General features: G+C 45.0%; 1 protein-coding gene across 1 annotated transcript in view; it reads left to right on the forward strand.

Annotated features, from left to right (window-relative positions):
• SYNE2 (spectrin repeat containing nuclear envelope protein 2) overlaps positions 1-16,763 on the forward strand; it is a 165,381-nt gene that overhangs the window by 131,211 nt on the left and 17,407 nt on the right. The window contains 7 exon segments of the mRNA XM_032112608.1: positions 8,131-8,293; positions 11,733-11,920; positions 12,071-12,221; positions 12,686-12,868; positions 14,149-14,286; positions 15,164-15,358; positions 16,206-16,488. Coding sequence (XP_031968499.1) covers positions 8,131-8,293; positions 11,733-11,920; positions 12,071-12,221; positions 12,686-12,868; positions 14,149-14,286; positions 15,164-15,358; positions 16,206-16,488 — 1,301 coding nt within the window.

Consider the following 16,763-nt stretch of genomic DNA (forward strand, 5'->3'; position numbering starts at 1 on the left):
CAGCAGTTTTGGGTCTGCAGACCAGTCTCTGCAGTAACTGATGTTGCATTTCTGCACCACTGGGCATCCTGCAGCTTTTGCCACTTGCCACCAAGCTGTGGAAGGGGGATGCCATTTCTCAGCTGCTCTGGCTACAGGCATACTGATGTGTTTTCTTACTTGGTGGGTCTGGTGCATGTTTTCAGCCTTGTGGAGAAAGGCAAAGTTTTTGTGTATGTAGCAGGAATGGGTTCAAATGACTGCGACCTTTAAAGCAAGCATGAAAATAGGGAAGCTAGCAAGGTCAAATGTGCCTTCTTATTCTTTTAAATGCAACTGGCCTTGGCAACTGCGTCTTTTCCCTGTGTTTGCAAGCTGTCAGCATCATTGCATAGTCCCGGAATCTTAAACTGCCACACTGAAAGTCAGCCCTTTCCTTCCATCATCGAACTTTGGAGATTCAACGTGTTTTCAGCTCTTTCCTGCATACCCTGGGGGGCTGAAATCCCAAACAGACAGAAACTTCTCAGGTTGCAAAAAAAATGTGAAGGAGTTGAAGCTCTCCAGTGCCACCACTTTGTGGTGTGCCGGGGGTCCACGGAGGCTTTATGGGGAGTTCCAGTGAGCTGCCAGTTTCCTTTCCTCCCTTTCACCCTTCACTGTGGTTGGGTTGCCCAAGTCACTCTGACAGCAGCAGGGCCCAGGTGGTGGGTTTGGGGAGTGAGTTCACAGCACCTCTCAGCTGGTCTCTGTTTATTTTCCACCACACTGATCACCCTTTGGCAGGGCAGACAATCAGGCACCACGTGTTGGTGTGCTGTCCTACCCTGTGGCAACCCACAATCAGTGTGGGTGCACTCTGGGTTCAAAGGTCTTTTTAAATTGCTGCAGATCAATACTGCATGGCAAGGGAAGCAAAATACGCTGGAGAAAGGCCTCCCCAGGTAAATAAGACAGCAACGTCCAGCAGAATTGTGCTGGTTCGTGGCAGTACCCCTGTAGAATTTCATTCTTGGGGGTTTTTTTGGTATGCAAAGTATGTGGATGGTTGAAATCTCACTTAGAAAGTGCCTGCTTTCTTTCCGAGTTCTCTCTGTCCTTTGAGGATTACGCTTCTCTCCAGTGTAAAAGCTGTGACAGAATTCATTATTGTCTCAGGCATGATGGTTGGGCTTATTTTGGTTATGCAATGTGTGCAGGGAGCAGGAGGAGCTGGCAGTGCAAGGGCCGTCCTTGTCTTCCGCACACCGTCTTCATTCCCAGTGTCTGCCTGCAAAGCTGGGGGTTATCTCCCCGTTTGCTCAGATTTACCATTTCATATGTGGTTTTGAACCACCCTGGACAATAAACTGTGGAGGTGACTGGGCATGATTTACTTGTGCAATTGTCCAAAGCCCTCTCACAGTGTGCTGTGTCCTCCCAGGCACTGTGTGTTCTGCCATGTGAGCCATCAGCGAGTCAGTACAGGTCTGTGGAAAATTACCTGAATACTGAGAAACGTTTGATTTCAAAATCATTCTTTGCATTTTTGGTGGGATTATCACAACTTCTTTATTTTTTTCCTGATATTGGCTGGGTGGGGAATGACTTGTAACCCAAGGTTCTCCGACTTCCGCCTTTTTTTTCCCACCCCGTGATCTCTGGCAGTCATAACACACAGAAATCACGACAGTGTGTTTTTCCACAAACGAATGATATCATAAATGAAGATTAGAAGTTATTTTGTCCTCAGGCATAACAGGCTATTTGCACTGGAGGCCTTCTGCCTGCTCTGGAAGGGTAAAGAGAGGACAGGTTAGTGTGTGGGGGATTTAATTCGTACTTAATTACCAGGGATGGTAGTGGTAAAGGCGAGAAAGCAGAACGCAGGAGAAGTAAGGATACATCTTTGTACGTGGTGCCTGTGCGTGGATGTACGTGTGCTCGTTTTTTTGGGTTCGCTTCAGACTGACTCTGCTGCAAATCATCCGGGTCTGAGGCTCCAATCCCTCTTTCTCCCAAGAAATGAGCACCGCATCCACCTTTCTCGGTGCCGGAGGCTCCAGCCCGCAACCTTTTTGTCGCCAGCCGCGGGCAGCCGCCCGGCGTGCTCTTCCTCACGTGCTAGTCATTCTCTTGTGTCAGAATAAAGCTCTCGTGGTTTTGTTCTGAGGAGGGATGCGGCCGTTCGCCAGGTAAAAATCCCAACGCAAAACGCAGGGGTTTAAATAGGGGGGAGAGAGAGCTCCGGTGTCCCCCCAGCTCAGGGTCGGGGAGGAGGAGGACGGGCGAGCTTCCCCCCCCCCCCAACACGCGGGATGCTAAAGCGGCGAATAAATAGGGCATCTGTGGAGGAGGGGTTTCCTCTTCCATGCCTGCCTGGTCGCACAGACGGTCCCCCCTTGCAGCTTGGGATTTGCAAGCTGAGGAATGGTTTTCTCGTGCGAACCGTAAGTGCCGTGTGGGTGCGCGGCCGCGGGCGCGGTGCCGGTGGGTTCTGGAGGAGCAGCGGGACCCGGCGGCCGCGGGGGGGGAGCGATGGATGCGATGGATGCGCTGCGCCACTGCCTCGCCGCAGCTCGCCTTGGACAAGTGGATGAGTGGGAAGTGCGGCACGTTAGCAGCAGGAATAGTGCTCAGGGGCCTCTCGCTTGCAATCAGCTGTGTTCGGGGGCCGGCACCCGAGGCGGTGGAGAGCCGTGGTAACAACCTTTGGGCTCGCCGGCGGGGGTGACGAGAGAAAAGCCTCCCCTAAAGCCTCCTCCAAAGCCTCCTCCGGCGCGCCCGCCGCTTCTCCCTGCGCACACACACCCACGGGCACGGGGCGGCTGGCACGGCACCAGCACGGACCGAGAAATGGCCTTGCCTTTCATACGAAAGGCCTAAGACCTGCCTTTGGCATCACCTCTCCAAACCGTGTCTTTTGTCCCTCACACGGTTAAGCTCTCCCTGCGACTCACTGAACAAAGGTTTCCTGGGCTGTGCATCTCATTGTTTTGCCGCTGGTAAACAATCCTGTCAGCTGGCAGGGCCATTTCAGCCCCTCCTCCTCCTCCAAAAGACATGTATGGTAGTCGTTTTTTCTTATGACATTTGCACTTGTGAAGGAGAGTTTTGAATATATGTCAGGATGTTTTTCATTCTTTCAGACACTAAAATTTGAATGCTACTATTTACCTTATTTGAGCTTCCCCCCGTACCTTTTCCTGCAGCATTTTGACAGCTAAAGCAATGCAATTGGCATGCATTTTGTAATTCTTTTTGTTTGTGTGAATACATTTCAATCAACCTAGAAGCTCCTCCTACTGCTAGGTAATTCCTGAGTAGTTACTACAAATACACTGTGTATTTCTGGGGCCATGCAGTGACACAGCCTGAGACAGCTTAATGATTTTCTCTTGTAACCCAATGCTGGCAACTACATTGAGGGTATTAAGACCCAAATCCAATCTCGAGTCAGGTCAGTTAGTCCTTCTGTTCACGTTTGCAGACAGCTTTTAGTTGTAATCCCCTAGTTTTGTTCTTTTTCTGCCACTTCTATTGTGGTGTAAAGATTAAAATATTTAAAAACTGGCTTTGTTTGGCTTATCCCAGGCAACTTATGCATGTGTCTGAGTGCTAATCAGGGTGGTTTTTTAGCTTGGCCCGTTGCAAAGGACAAGACAAGTCTGAATTTGTCAGGTTTTTTTGAGATTAGTGGTGATATTTTAATTGGATTTTTAAATATTATTATCTTCTTTTTTTTCCCCTTCTGGAGGCATGTTGAATTGTGGCAGGTGAGTTCTCAGTGGGAAGTGAACAATGGATAAGTAGGCCTTTTTTCTGTAAACAGTAAGTTTTTCCTGTTTGACCAATCTCAATTAACGTGAGAATCGCATTTCATAGGGGAAGAACTCAAATCAACAGTGGTGGCATGTTCCATCCTCTGGAAGAAGCTGGTTTTCTTTGCTGTACTTGAACTTTTAGTGCTGTTAATTGACTGTGTGTTGGGTGATTGATCACCTGGACCTGGTGGGAAGCTTTTGCCCCCAGGCTTGGAGGATTGCACTGTGCACCCCCACCCCGCTCCCAGAAGGGCTGTCTTTACCCAGAAATGGTCAGGATGCATCTCGAAAGACTTCAAGAAGTTTCCTTCATGCAAAGAGCAGGTGATTTGTAAGAATATTTTCAGTGTGCAGATATGCATCTGAGAATGGTGGTTGCAAACTAAGACTTTTATGAATGTAATTAGTCTGTTTCACTCTTTTTTTTGAGCTGTAGCCAGGGAAATGGCAGTTGCCTGTGACTTCTGTGCAAGCTGAGGATACTCATGTTTTTCATCATTTTACCTCTTGCTTCAGTGTAGAACTCTGCCCTTTTCCTTGGGCTCTGTGTCTGCTGACAGCAGCACATCAGCCAGTGCAATATCTGGACAAGGCTGCCCTCCCATTTATGCACTGCACTAGTATGAAGTTTTGTTAGGTTTTTAGTCTTCTTTGGCTGCTTAGCTCAAGTTTGAGATTAATGACTTAGTGCATTAAGGGTGTTTAAATGACTGGCAAATGCCAAATTCTATCCAGAATATATAACAGATTAAATTACTTAATTACAATGGTGTGTCTGGTGACAATTGCTAGAAAGTAAATACAAGCTCTCAGTACCACAATGATGCTGTCTTTGAGACTGTTGCTTCTATTAACACTAGAAGATAAAGATCCTTATACTTATGGTGATATTCATCTTTTGAAATTCAGAGTGATTTCTAATCCGAAACAATATTGGAGTGGTGGTGCAAAAAGGCATGCTTGGATTCTAAAACTGTTGCTTCTTAAATTTATTGAATGTGCTTTCAGTCATGAAGACACTTATTTACAATGCAATATCGTTTGGTTTTGCTTTGGACTTCCTTGTCTGTGTTCATCTGTCCACTATGCAGACTGAAGAAAGATGCTTTGCAACCTGTGAATTTTTCTGTAATGCAGCTTAGGCGTGGGAAGCAGGTGGATACAGGCAGAGACAGGAGCACAGGCAGCCAGAGATGATCCTGAGCAGCACAGTAAGCTGTGCTTTCAGCAGGTCAGGTGTGCCATCAGATGGTCCCAACATGTGCATGTCTCCAGAGCAGTTGTGGGAAGCATCACAGAATATGCAGGAAGTAAATTGCCATGGAGTACAGTCAGGGACAGGGTGGAGATCAAGCCTTGCTTTCCTCCTGAGTGTCCTGAAGTCATGCAGAGTTAATAATGCAACAGTGTAGATGTTCAGCTGTGACTCTTCCATTCTGTACTCAGCACAGAGCCTGTATTGTCCATCTCTCCAGGGAAAAGGGTTCCTGAGTCACCTGCCTTTGGAGGACTACATGCCTTGTTAGTCTGCTGAGCATCATAACCAGTCAGATCCAAATTGACTGGTGGGAATAGGGCAGAGCAGGAGTTAGTTCTTCTGGATAAATAACTGCCAGCCCATGACAGCCCCAGAAAATGTTTCAATGGCATGTTCATTGAGTACCATTTAATAGAAGCAAAACCAGGAGCAGGAAGATTTATACAGCAGCTGCTTGCTTGGGAGCCAGATGCTGTCTGCATACAGGGTTGAACTTGGGAGCAAAGTTCTGAAAAAAAAGCTCGTTAAGAAAAGTAAGAGCAGCTAAATGCTTTTGTCATGCACTGGTTTCCTCTCAATCAGCTCCAGCAGTGGAAAGCAGAGTCAGTGTAAAGGGGCAGAGGCAGGTGCTTTGCACCTCTGTCAGCAGCTCTGTGGGTACAAGGCAGGAACATCGACTTGGGCCAAATCCTTCAGGCTGGTTTGCAGGGTTACATGAATCAGACAATACCAATTTTGCTTTGGGAGAGTGCAGAGTTGTTAAATACCTGCCAGGAGCTTTAGTGTAGGACTGTGTTCTTCGAACCCTCACAGAACAACTGAAAGTGCTTTTGGTGCTTTTGGGACAAGGGGTAGGGGAAGCTTTCCATGCTCCTAATCCATATGAGACCCTAAATTTTCTGGCCTTACTCTGTACCTTGACACTAAACAACAGGACTGAACAAATCCAGCAGGATTATTCCCATATCTCCTCCATAAGTGCTTTACCTTGAATCAAGTGTCTAGCTGACATGTGTATCCTCTTTGGTTACCTTAAGGTTGTTAATAAGATCAGTTGTTGCTTACAGGGTGGCATATTCATTATGGATTAGGTATCCTGCATGTCTTCTGTCACTGTACCATCAGGCAGCTGCAAAACCCACTCATTACTGGCAGTTTGGACCACTCTTCTCTAAAACTTGGCAGGATGGTTTGGTAGCAGGCAGGACAGTGGGCCAGGACACTGTCCAGGCACCCTGTCTGGGCACTTCTGCCTTGGAACAATCTGTCCCTGCCTGCACTGCCTGACATTACATCCCTCACCCTGCCCCAGTCCCAGCTTGCACAATGCTGGTGTTGCCAAGTACATCAGGGTTCATGTCAGACTCCTCAACAATCCCCTGCATTTGGGGACATGCAGAGAACCCCTTGTACAAGATGCCCTTGCAGACCCACTGCTGGTTTTGTTTGTATGGTGACAGTTCCCAGCCACTGTGGCCAATGAACAGGAAATGTTTCAGCCTTTTCACAATACATACTTTAACTTTCTGTACTGCACTTGACTTAAATAATGAGGCTTATTTGTTAGTTGCTAGAGCAGGCAGTAGCTATAGGTTTAATTTGTTAATTTGCATTTTAGAAATCACATGCAAAGTTCAAAAAATCATCCCAAGGCATACGAACATAACTAGAGATCAGGAGACCAGCACAGGGAAGCAATGCTGGCTAAGAAGTGGGCTCTGCTAGGACATGGGTAGGATGATTTCACCTGACCTTAGTCTGCAGTGTTGATATTTATAGTACTGCAGGGTAGACCATTGCAGTTCATGGGGAGAATAGCATGCTTTTTGGTACGGTTCATCTCATCTTGTGATCTGGATGTTCAAGACAGGTCTGATACAAATCATGATCTTCGGTTTTTTTCTCCATTAACTACCAAGATCTAGATGACAATCTCTATAATAAGTCTGAAGTGATAAGTGTCACCCTGGTGTTGCCTTTTTAGTAATTTTTTGTTGGGAATTGCGATAAATGAGAATTTTAAGAAAGATTTGAGAGCAGTGAGGTAGTTTGCCAGATACTCCTCCAGCACATGGAGACAAATTTGCCAAAATACAAAAGCATGCTACTTGGGTAACTTGAGGGGCTGATACGGGGTTTTGGCATGGGAATATGCTGTTAAGGCTGGAAATAAAAAAAAAAGTTTGCCTGCAGTTTGAGAGCTGTGCTACAAACAGCTGTAAGAAAAGTAAATGGTCTCAGTGGTTCATTTGGTTGCCCGCAGCACAAGTCTCCCTGGCCATGTACTATTCTCCCCCCTCAGGATTGTTTTTTAATTTTTCACTCATCAGGAAAGTCTGACGTATCTGTACTCATTCGTGTGGTGTTTAGAAGAGCTTTTAATGTTGTGGTGCTACAAGTTCTATAGTAGCTGTTGTTCAGGCCTTCTCCTCTCCTGTCATCATCCAGAGGATGGTGATGCCCAGGCACAGGTTGCCCAGAGAAGCTATGGATGCCCCATCCCTGGAATTGTTCAAGGCCAGGTTGGATGGAGCTTTGAGCAACCTGGAATAGTGGAAGGTGTCCCTTCCCGTGGCAGGTTGGAAAAAGGTGATCTTTCCGGCCCTTCCCACCCAAACCATTCTGTGATTCTATGGTTTTCCCAGGTGGAGCGGTGGTTTGTGCAGATTCTGCCTCTCTTGGCAAAGTGGTACCTTGTTGATTAGTGTGGGCCTGTTGCTTGCTGAAGAAGACACCGAGTATAATTCACAGCAGGAAAATCAGACCACAGATACCCATTTTAGTTTAACTGCAGCAAATTCTGGTACAAAGTCCCACTTGGATGAATGTTCAGTGTTCCCTCGCAGATGAAAATTCACCTTGCTTATACAGTTTCATTAAAGCCTTCACCCAAGACCTGCTTGCAGCTGTAGAGCAGGGCCTGCTGAGCCAATTTGGGTAGGTTTTGACTAAAACATGGCTCTGATTTACAGGCAGCAGCTTGACGTGACACGGCTTCATAAAGCTATGCCTGTCATCACCTTCTCCTGCTAACAGCCTTTCCACTGATTGACCATCTTTGTAACAGAATGTTCTTCCTGGTTTGCTTAGGGTGAAGAAGCTGAAGGAAACATTTGCTTTTATACAACTATTGGACAAAAACATGAGTAACCTTCGCACCTGGTTGGCCCGGATTGAGTCTGAGCTTTCCAAGCCTGTTGTTTATGACATCTGTGATGACCAAGAAATCCAGAAGAGACTGGCAGAACAGCAGGTGGGAAATAGCAGCAGCCAGAGTAAATGAGCTAAAATGCTGCTGATTGGTCCTGGTATAAAATCACCTGTTTCTTTTCTTGAGTGAGCCCTTCTGACTGTTTGCTTTGCATGGCACGTTCCTGCCAAGATGCGCTACATGGAAAATTTGTATTTGCTTGCAGTAATTTCAGTATTGTGTTGAGTTACCCCTACTTCTCCCTCTCCCCGTTCACCCAAGGAAAACATGCAAAATACAAACAAAAGCAAATTTGCTCAGTTCAGTACAGCAGACTTCCTGAGGACTAGGCAGGGCACAGACAGTGGGCAGAGTACATGAGGATGACTTAGACTGACAAGGCGTGAATGCTGCTCTCCACAAAGTCGCCGTGACCAATCCAAGTGCTGCGATTTGATGCATTGCCCCCACTGGCTCCAGTTCTCGTCCCTTCCTTGCAGACAGCAGAGCAAGTTTGGCAGAGCAGGATGCTTGAGCTTTGGAGGGTGGACTTGTGCAGACACACCTTTGGCTGAGGTTTGATCCAGAGGCAGGCTCTGAAGATCCCTCAGGGCTGGGGGAGCTGGCACATGAATGCTGCTGAGACAACAAGTGTGAACCAACCTCACACTGCTGGGTGTTGGTGGGCATTTATCCAAGGCATTTGTTTACCAGGGGCATCTTAGGAGAGGAGTTGGATAGTCCTGTAGTAAATTTCTCTAGCCAGCGAGGAAAAGGGACTTCTCCAAAGTGCAGACTTGATGGTGGAGTCATCCTTTGCTCAGGGCTGTGCTGTAAGTCTGCCCCAGTTCTGAGTGCTTGGCTGTCATCTGGCCTTTGTGTTAAACAACAGTATTTGCCCAAAAACTAAAGATCAAGAATGAGTCTGTCAAGTTTGGAAGCTTGGAAGCTTTATGGTGTCTGCCTTTAGGAACACTTACTGGTGTCCTTCCCATCCATTCCATCTTTTCTCTCTGGCTTCTGCTTTCATGTCTAAGGATCCCTGAGTGACCCAAACCTGGGGACTCTGTTCTACGTTGGTTGGTGTGGCCGTCCTTGCACTCATGTCCTAGATGTCACGGGATGGGCCAGCTCCTCTGTGACAGGAGTGGAGGTGACTCCCACTGACTCCATTGCAGGAGCTGGTCCATCACCAGAAGCTTGGCCCAGTGCCTCTGGTGGTTTAATCTGAATTGTGAATGGCCATATAAACAACAAGGAAATATTTTCTTCTCATCCAAACCTTTTGCATTCTCAAAGGCCATAATAAATTGCCAGGCTGAGCAGAGCATGGAGCACAAAGGAATTGTGTCCAAACTAATTTATTTTTATTATGGGCGTTCAAGGTTCAGCTAGCTCTAAGAGCCATCATTTGCTGCTCAGAGCTACTATTTTTTTTTATGCTGTTTTACATACAGACCTCTAGGCACCTCTAGACTTCTACTGTAGCTTTTTATCAGGCTGAGTATGAGAAGACTGTGCTGATTAAAAAGACCACAGTAAAAAAAAAAGCTGCTTTTGCTCCGCATTAGTGAAACATTTATCTGAATGCGACAAGTAAAAAGATCTTTCCTGGTTTTATCTGAACAATTATTTCAGCAAAAGCAGAGCAATGGTGAGAAATATGCCCTACAGGCTTCTTTTATTTGACATCCATGACTGGAAAAGCTTTACCTGTGCAGTCTTGAATAATGAAATTTAAAAGCCTTGTGTATCCACAGAGGTATTTTATGGCATGTTATTACAACGTGAATGATACTAATTTTAAGATTGCAAAGGTGTTTCACTAATGCAAAAATCTAGCAGTGTGTAGTCTCTTTAAGCTCTCTGGGCAATGCAATGCAGAGTTGAAGGAATGGTACCTTGTGGGGCTCAGTGTATGTTCCTCACCCTTTCTCTTAGTTTGTTGTGTTTGTCTCACTTAATGCAGTTAGGTCATTTGGAAAACAGCATGGATTCTGCCTGGGCTATTCCATGAACCCAGGCATGGCCTGAAGTAATGAGATCGTGTCAGTAACATTACCAAAAGTGCAAGTTAGAATTAATTTTAATCTGTGGTCAAAATTCTCATTTTCACAAATACATTGGTAAATCCAGTGGAATGTAGTGAATTCAGAAGAGACTTCATAAAGCTTCAGGTACTGATGGTGAGGTAGAGCCTCCTCCCTGCTGTAGAGACTGTTGAAAAGAGACTGATGCATCTTGCTCAGTAAATAGCTGTGAATCCTTAGTAACCTGTAAAAATTTCTGTTGGGTCTCCTTCTGGCAGTCTCTCATCCATCTAAAGATTTTTGCTCCTACATTCCTTAAAGCTGTTCATTACTACAAATCCCACAAGCCTTATTTTGACCATTTATGGCTCAGGCTTTGATTCAGGTTCCCACATAACCACTGAGGACTGCCACTGAGTGATACTCAACTCCTTGACTCCTTGCAGCTTGTTGTCTTCCGGGAAAAATCTTTCTTCAACTCCTTTTGTATTTGCTACAAGCTATGTCTGTTTCCAGGTTTTGTTTTGTTTTGTTTTGCTTTGTTTGGGGGTTTTTTTTAAGTCTAGAGCAAAACCAATTCTGCTTCATCTGTTGACTGAAATCAGTAAATACCATTTAATGGGAGCTCCAGTTCACTTTTGTCAGGAAAATGCTCATTTGTGTTTGTTGCTCTAGTGTTATTCAAGCAAAAGTCTCTGTATTCTTCATTAGAAAAGCCAGAAATGGGCTGAAAAAATGGAATTGTAGTGGCTGTTGTAATTGTATTAATATTGAAAGTTGGTAGCATAGTACGGATCTACCTTTCAATAAGAAATATTTAGATAAGGCCTTGTTTCTGTCTTTCAATTACAGTGACTTTAGGAGTAGTGATGGGTACAGGATGAGAGGCAAGACTATCACGGAGATGCAGGCTCTGGAGAAGAAACCTGTAGTGTAGATTAGACAAAAGGTCCTTTGCCAGACCCTTTGAAACAGTCTGTGAGAACAGGAGCCCTAGGAGAGAGAGTAAGAAAAGTAGTGTAACACCAGGTACTTGTGTTTGTGTTTCATGCTGCAGCCTGTGATCAGTCACAAAAATGCACATACTGCACTAGGAGTTCTCTGACAAGCCTTTCAGTGTAGTAACCTGATATGAGACAGTCATCTTGTGCTGTCAAAATTAGTAAGAATTTATTTATAGTATAAGTAAGGTTTGGATTTTGATTGCACATTAAAATTGTCCAGACTGTTAATGAGAAGATTGAGTTTAGACTGAGACACCAAAGGTGGACAGCCCTTTTTTTGCATGGCATTTCTCTCCTGACCTGTGTCATCTGCACAGCTCATGCTGCAAGTCTTTTCTAAAGCTAAATAAGCTTTTCCTGACACAGGAATTGCTCTTTCCCCATCCTCTGCAGCATTTTGAAGGGGCATGGCTGAAATGTAGCCGTGCATGTTTCCTTACACTGACGCTGTTCTTTTGCCAATGGCAGGATCTGCAGAGAGACATAGAGCAGCACACGGCGGGCGTGGAGTCCGTGTTTAGCATCTGTGAAGTCCTGCTCCACGACTCAGATGCGTGTGCTAATGACACAGAGTGTGACTCCATCCAGCAAACCACCAGGAGCTTGGACAGACGGTGGAGAAACATCTGTGCCATGTCTATGGAAAGGCGAATGAAGTACGTCTCTCTTCTTACCCTACAGAAGTCTGTGGCAGCATTTGGAGGAAACGCTGTAGCTGTTGCCACAAGCTGAATTTTGAGGAGGAAGAAAGAATCCAGAGTTGATAGTTAGCTTGTGATAAAACCTTTCTGTTCTTGCTCTCTCAGAATCGAGGAAACCTGGCGTCTGTGGCAGAGGTTTTTGGATGACTATTCTCGCTTTGAAGATTGGCTAAAAGCATCTGAAAGTATAGCAGCTAGGCCTAATTCTTCAGAGGTTTTGTACACACATGCAAAAGAGGAGCTGAAGAAATTTGAGGTGAATTTTTAACTTCCTTTTTTATGGTCAGCATCGGGCTGCTGAATACTTACTGTCTGTGCAAAATGCCTGGGTCACTAGAAAACACTACTTTGGCATTGGTGGTATGGGGAACGTAAATAATTTTGTGAATGTGCAGCTGCTAAATGTCTGTTTGTCTCCAGAATTTTTTTTTTTAATGTGGGGAATAAAATGCTCAGAACAGACACTTATAAGTTAAAGCCTTGCTTTTTATAGGCAAGAGACTTTTGTAGTTTGATATTTATTTTTTTCTTCCTTTTCCCAGTGAGCTGAGTCTGAGCAGATGGTTTAAAATATGGGTTTTAAAATCTGAATTTAGTTTTGCTGTTGGAAGGTCTGTTTTTAAGGGAGAGTGCATCATCTCTCTTGCATCATCTCTCTTGATGGGTAGTATCCACATCCTGACTCTTACCAGGGAATGAGCTCCTCACTTTGCCCTGCAGGCGTTCCAGCGGCAGATCCATGAGCGCCTCACGCAGCTGGAGCTGATCAATAAGCAGTACCGGCGCCTGGCCCGCGAGAACCGCACTGACTCTGCCAGCAAGCTCAAACAGATGGTGCATGAGGGCAACCAGCGCTGGGATAACCTCCAGAAACGAGTCGCTTCCATTCTCAGGAGACTCAAGGTAATGGCACAGTGGGGTGAGAGAGTGAGGAGCACTCGCAGGTTTCTGCAGGAATTACCCAAGAGCAAAGCCTACATCAGAGCTACTCTGTGTGTCCTGAGCTACCGGCACAGCAGAGCAGCTCTGGAAGAGTCACCGAGTACATGGTGTAAACCTGACCTTGGTAGATCGGTTCTTGGTAGCTGAAGAAAAGCTTAAAGCAGATTTTGGGAGGTCAGTTGCAGTACTCATTGCTCCTATCACACTTTCCTCTTACCTTCTTGTAATGGGTGGATGTGTTCATGCACTTGCACCTTTCCATAGGTAAGAGGCAGAGAGACAAAAGGGCCCCAAGTGCACGTATGGTTTGGAGTTTCCAAATCAGCTCTACTGTGTGCCAGGTTGTGATTCACCAACAAGGCATTAAACATGGAGATGTGATGGAAAGGCACAGCTCCTGCTGTGCTCCCTGCCTGATGGGGAATGTTGTTGAAGACTGTATCAGTGACACATCTTTGAAGTATCTTGCCCGTCAGTTAAACTGATCTCTGGGCAGATACTCTGTGCTGTGCCCTGGGGGAAACTTGTGACTGCCAGATTTTTAAATACAGCAGTGCTGCAAGCAACTGACAGGGAAAACTGCTAGCTCCCAGAAGTCAGTGGATGAGGCAGTGAGAGCAGTGATGGGGTTTGATCTGTGCAGCTACAAATTGTTATGTTTGGGATGTTACATGATCCCCTTCCTGAGCAGTAAATCCACCCATGAGAACAGGCAAGCTGCATGTCTGTTAGCAGCTTCTGTGGGGCATGCCATGTCAAACAGTGCATTAATTACACTGGCGTGATCATCCATGATCCAGCCTCTCCATTGTAAAATCAGTAAAAACTGATTTTAATCCCATAGTTTTACTTTAATTAGAGATGGGGTTTGCTTCCTTTGTTTATCTCTGTTTTAAGTTTAGAACAAATTAGATGTTAAGCCTCAGTCCAAGTAACTGTCACTGGTATAATGATGTGGGAGAAGGAATGTGTGGAATCAAGAATATAGTTTTATAGAAGCATCTTGAATTGCTAAAATTCTGCTCCGTCTTTTGTACAAATAATGTACTAGTATAGGGCACAGTTCTAGCATCATCAAAGGAAGAGGACAGGTTTTATACATGACATGCTGCTGTTTGTGTCCTAATGGCCTTTAAGGTGAACAGGAGTTTTTAAATAAAACACTGATTTCAGAGAGCTCCTGTGACCTGTCTCTTCTAGTAGCTGAAGTCATGTAACACTGGCTCCTTTTTTCCATCCAGCACTTCACCAATCGGAGAGATGAGTTTGAGGGGACAAGGGAAAGCATCCTTGTCTGGCTCACAGAAATGGACCTACAGCTGACAAACGTGGAGCACTTCTCAAAAAGTAACTTTGACGACAAAATGCGCCAGTTAAATGTACGTATCCCCATGAAGCAGTTGTTTACTGTAGCCCAGTGATCCTGTTGGGCTGCCCTTGCCTGACAGAATCGTCTGCTTTTCTGTAACTTCACAATAGCCACCAGATCTCTGTAGGACTATATTTGTTAGAAGACAGCAGTAAATTGTTAAGACATACTGCCTGAATCAAAATTATGCTGTGCAGTATTTAATTCAGATTAAGTGTTTAAGCTCAGTTCTGTCCTGCCATTTTCTCCTGCCAATGCATGTCAGTGACAGTGGTATCTGGCCTGGAAATCAGCAGATGCTGGTTAACAGTAAGAGCTATATTCCTAAATTCAGGCATTATTTTCTGGCATTATAGTACAACCTCTCCTAGGAGCTCATAGTTTGTAGCTGGGAATTTCAACAGAAATTAGACATCAGGAATGTGCAGTGATTCTGAGGAATATACTAGTTCTTTGCTACATCATATGCTCATTTCTCCTTTCTCCCTGCACTGTTATTTCTTTGGGATGTAGATTTACTGTTGTGTAGGCTGGAGGCCCAAGCAACCAAACAAATTTCTTGGCTACTGAGAAAAAGATAGTGTACCCAACAGAAAAATGAGCTCTGATTAGCTGAGCTCTCGTATCACGATCCCCTGCAGGCTCAGGACACTGCAGCCATATTGATGTACACATGGGTGGAAAATGCCTCTTCATTTGGAGCTGTAATTCTGCTGATAAAACAAACCTTTGGACCTCTTGAGTAAAAAGATATTTGCCAAATTAAATTAGACAACAATGTCAATTGCTGCTTGTCTTTTACTACAGTGAGCTAGGAAACAGGGACAAACCTTAGGCTGGAAAGGGCCAATGAAGAAGTAATTATTTTTCTTTTATGTTCCAAATAGGGTTTCCAACAGGAAATAACATTAAACACCAATAAGATTGATCAGCTAATTGTTTTTGGGGAGCAGTTGATTCAGAAGAGCGAGCCTTTGGATGCCATCCTGATTGAAGATGAATTGGAAGAACTTCATCGATACTGTCAGGAGGTGTTTGGGCGAGTTGCCCGGTTCCATCAAAGACTGACTTCAAGGGATCCTGTAAGAAGCAACAGTTGTTCCAAAGCTTTGATAAGATTTTGGTGTTTGAATTGCAGTGGTTATTTTTGGTTTTGAATTGCAATTGCTTATTCCTAGCAGCTTGACTGAGTGGTTTGAGCTCTAAGGAGTTGGGAGCTCTGCAGGAGATGTGCCAGCCTTGCTAAATCTTTGTTGCCAATCCTTTCATGCCTCTCCATCTGCAGAATCTGGAGAGTAACATGGAGGTAGTTCATAAGGTTCAGAATTATGTAGTTGTGGCTTGAAGGCTTCAAAATCTTTTTAGGTGTTTCTAATATCACTTCGTTTTCTTTAATATCAATAATATGGTTAGAATATCTCTTTATGTATTTGTTTGTCCACTCCATCTGTCCACTTTTGTTGTGAAAACCCTGAATGGGGAACAGCATGCACTTTGCTTTTCCCTGGGAACTTTCAGATGATTCTCAGTTTGCTTGGCCTCAAAAAGAAAGAACATCTGTTAGAAAGCCAGGTAAAGGAAGTAACATGAGCAACTACAAGTGGCTGTTCACTCCTGCCTGAGCATGATTTCCTTGCTGTGACCTGTTTAGTCCATTGGGAACTGAGTACTCCTCCTGCAGACTGGACAGATACTGTGGTGGTAGTTGAGTGCCTTGAAAGAAGGGAGGTATCTGCTGATGTGAGGGTTGGTTTTGGCAAAAGAGGAAGAAGGCAGAAATTACATCTCCCTTTAATTTTAGGCACGTGTCTTTGGTTGCTGCATCTCACCACAAATCTGTCTCCAGTAGTACTGTGTGGCTCAATCATTAGCTCATTTAAGATCTCTTGTAAATCTTATTAATATGCAGTAATTGTTACTTATATGTAGGGATTGGACGATGAAAAAGATAACTCTGAAAATGAGACAGACCAAGAAGACTCCAGAGAAATCCAGAATGATCCCTGGCATAAGAAGGCCATCACTGAGGGGCCCTCATCCACACAGTCCCTTTGCCACCTTGTGCCCCCTACTCAAGGCCATGAGAGATCAGGCTGTGAGACCCCTGTCAGCGTTGACTCCATCCCACTGGAGTGGGATCACACAGGTGATGTGGGAGGTTCTTCCTCTCATGAAGATGATGAAGAAGCAACATACTACAGTGCTCTGTCAGGTGAGAACCAATGTCTGGCAGTTTGGCTTGACATGGACAGCTGGAGGATGTCCCTGTGTGGGAAGGGAGGGGGATTGAAGTCTTGCTCCCACATTGTTGGTTGGTTTTCAAGTACCATTAATAGATGTGAGCAGACTCATCTCTTAGATGTCTTGATGAAGGAAATGGTACTGTCTAAACCAAGCTTTTATTTTAGAAACATAAGGTTTTTAGAAGCCTTACTGTTTAAGAATGTTTGAAAATGGTATCAGCCACTTACTTTGCTCTTTGTCTTT

This window comes from Corvus moneduloides, chromosome 6 (assembly GCF_009650955.1).
Source record: "Corvus moneduloides isolate bCorMon1 chromosome 6, bCorMon1.pri, whole genome shotgun sequence".
In the NCBI taxonomy this organism is placed as follows: Eukaryota; Metazoa; Chordata; class Aves; order Passeriformes; family Corvidae; genus Corvus; species Corvus moneduloides.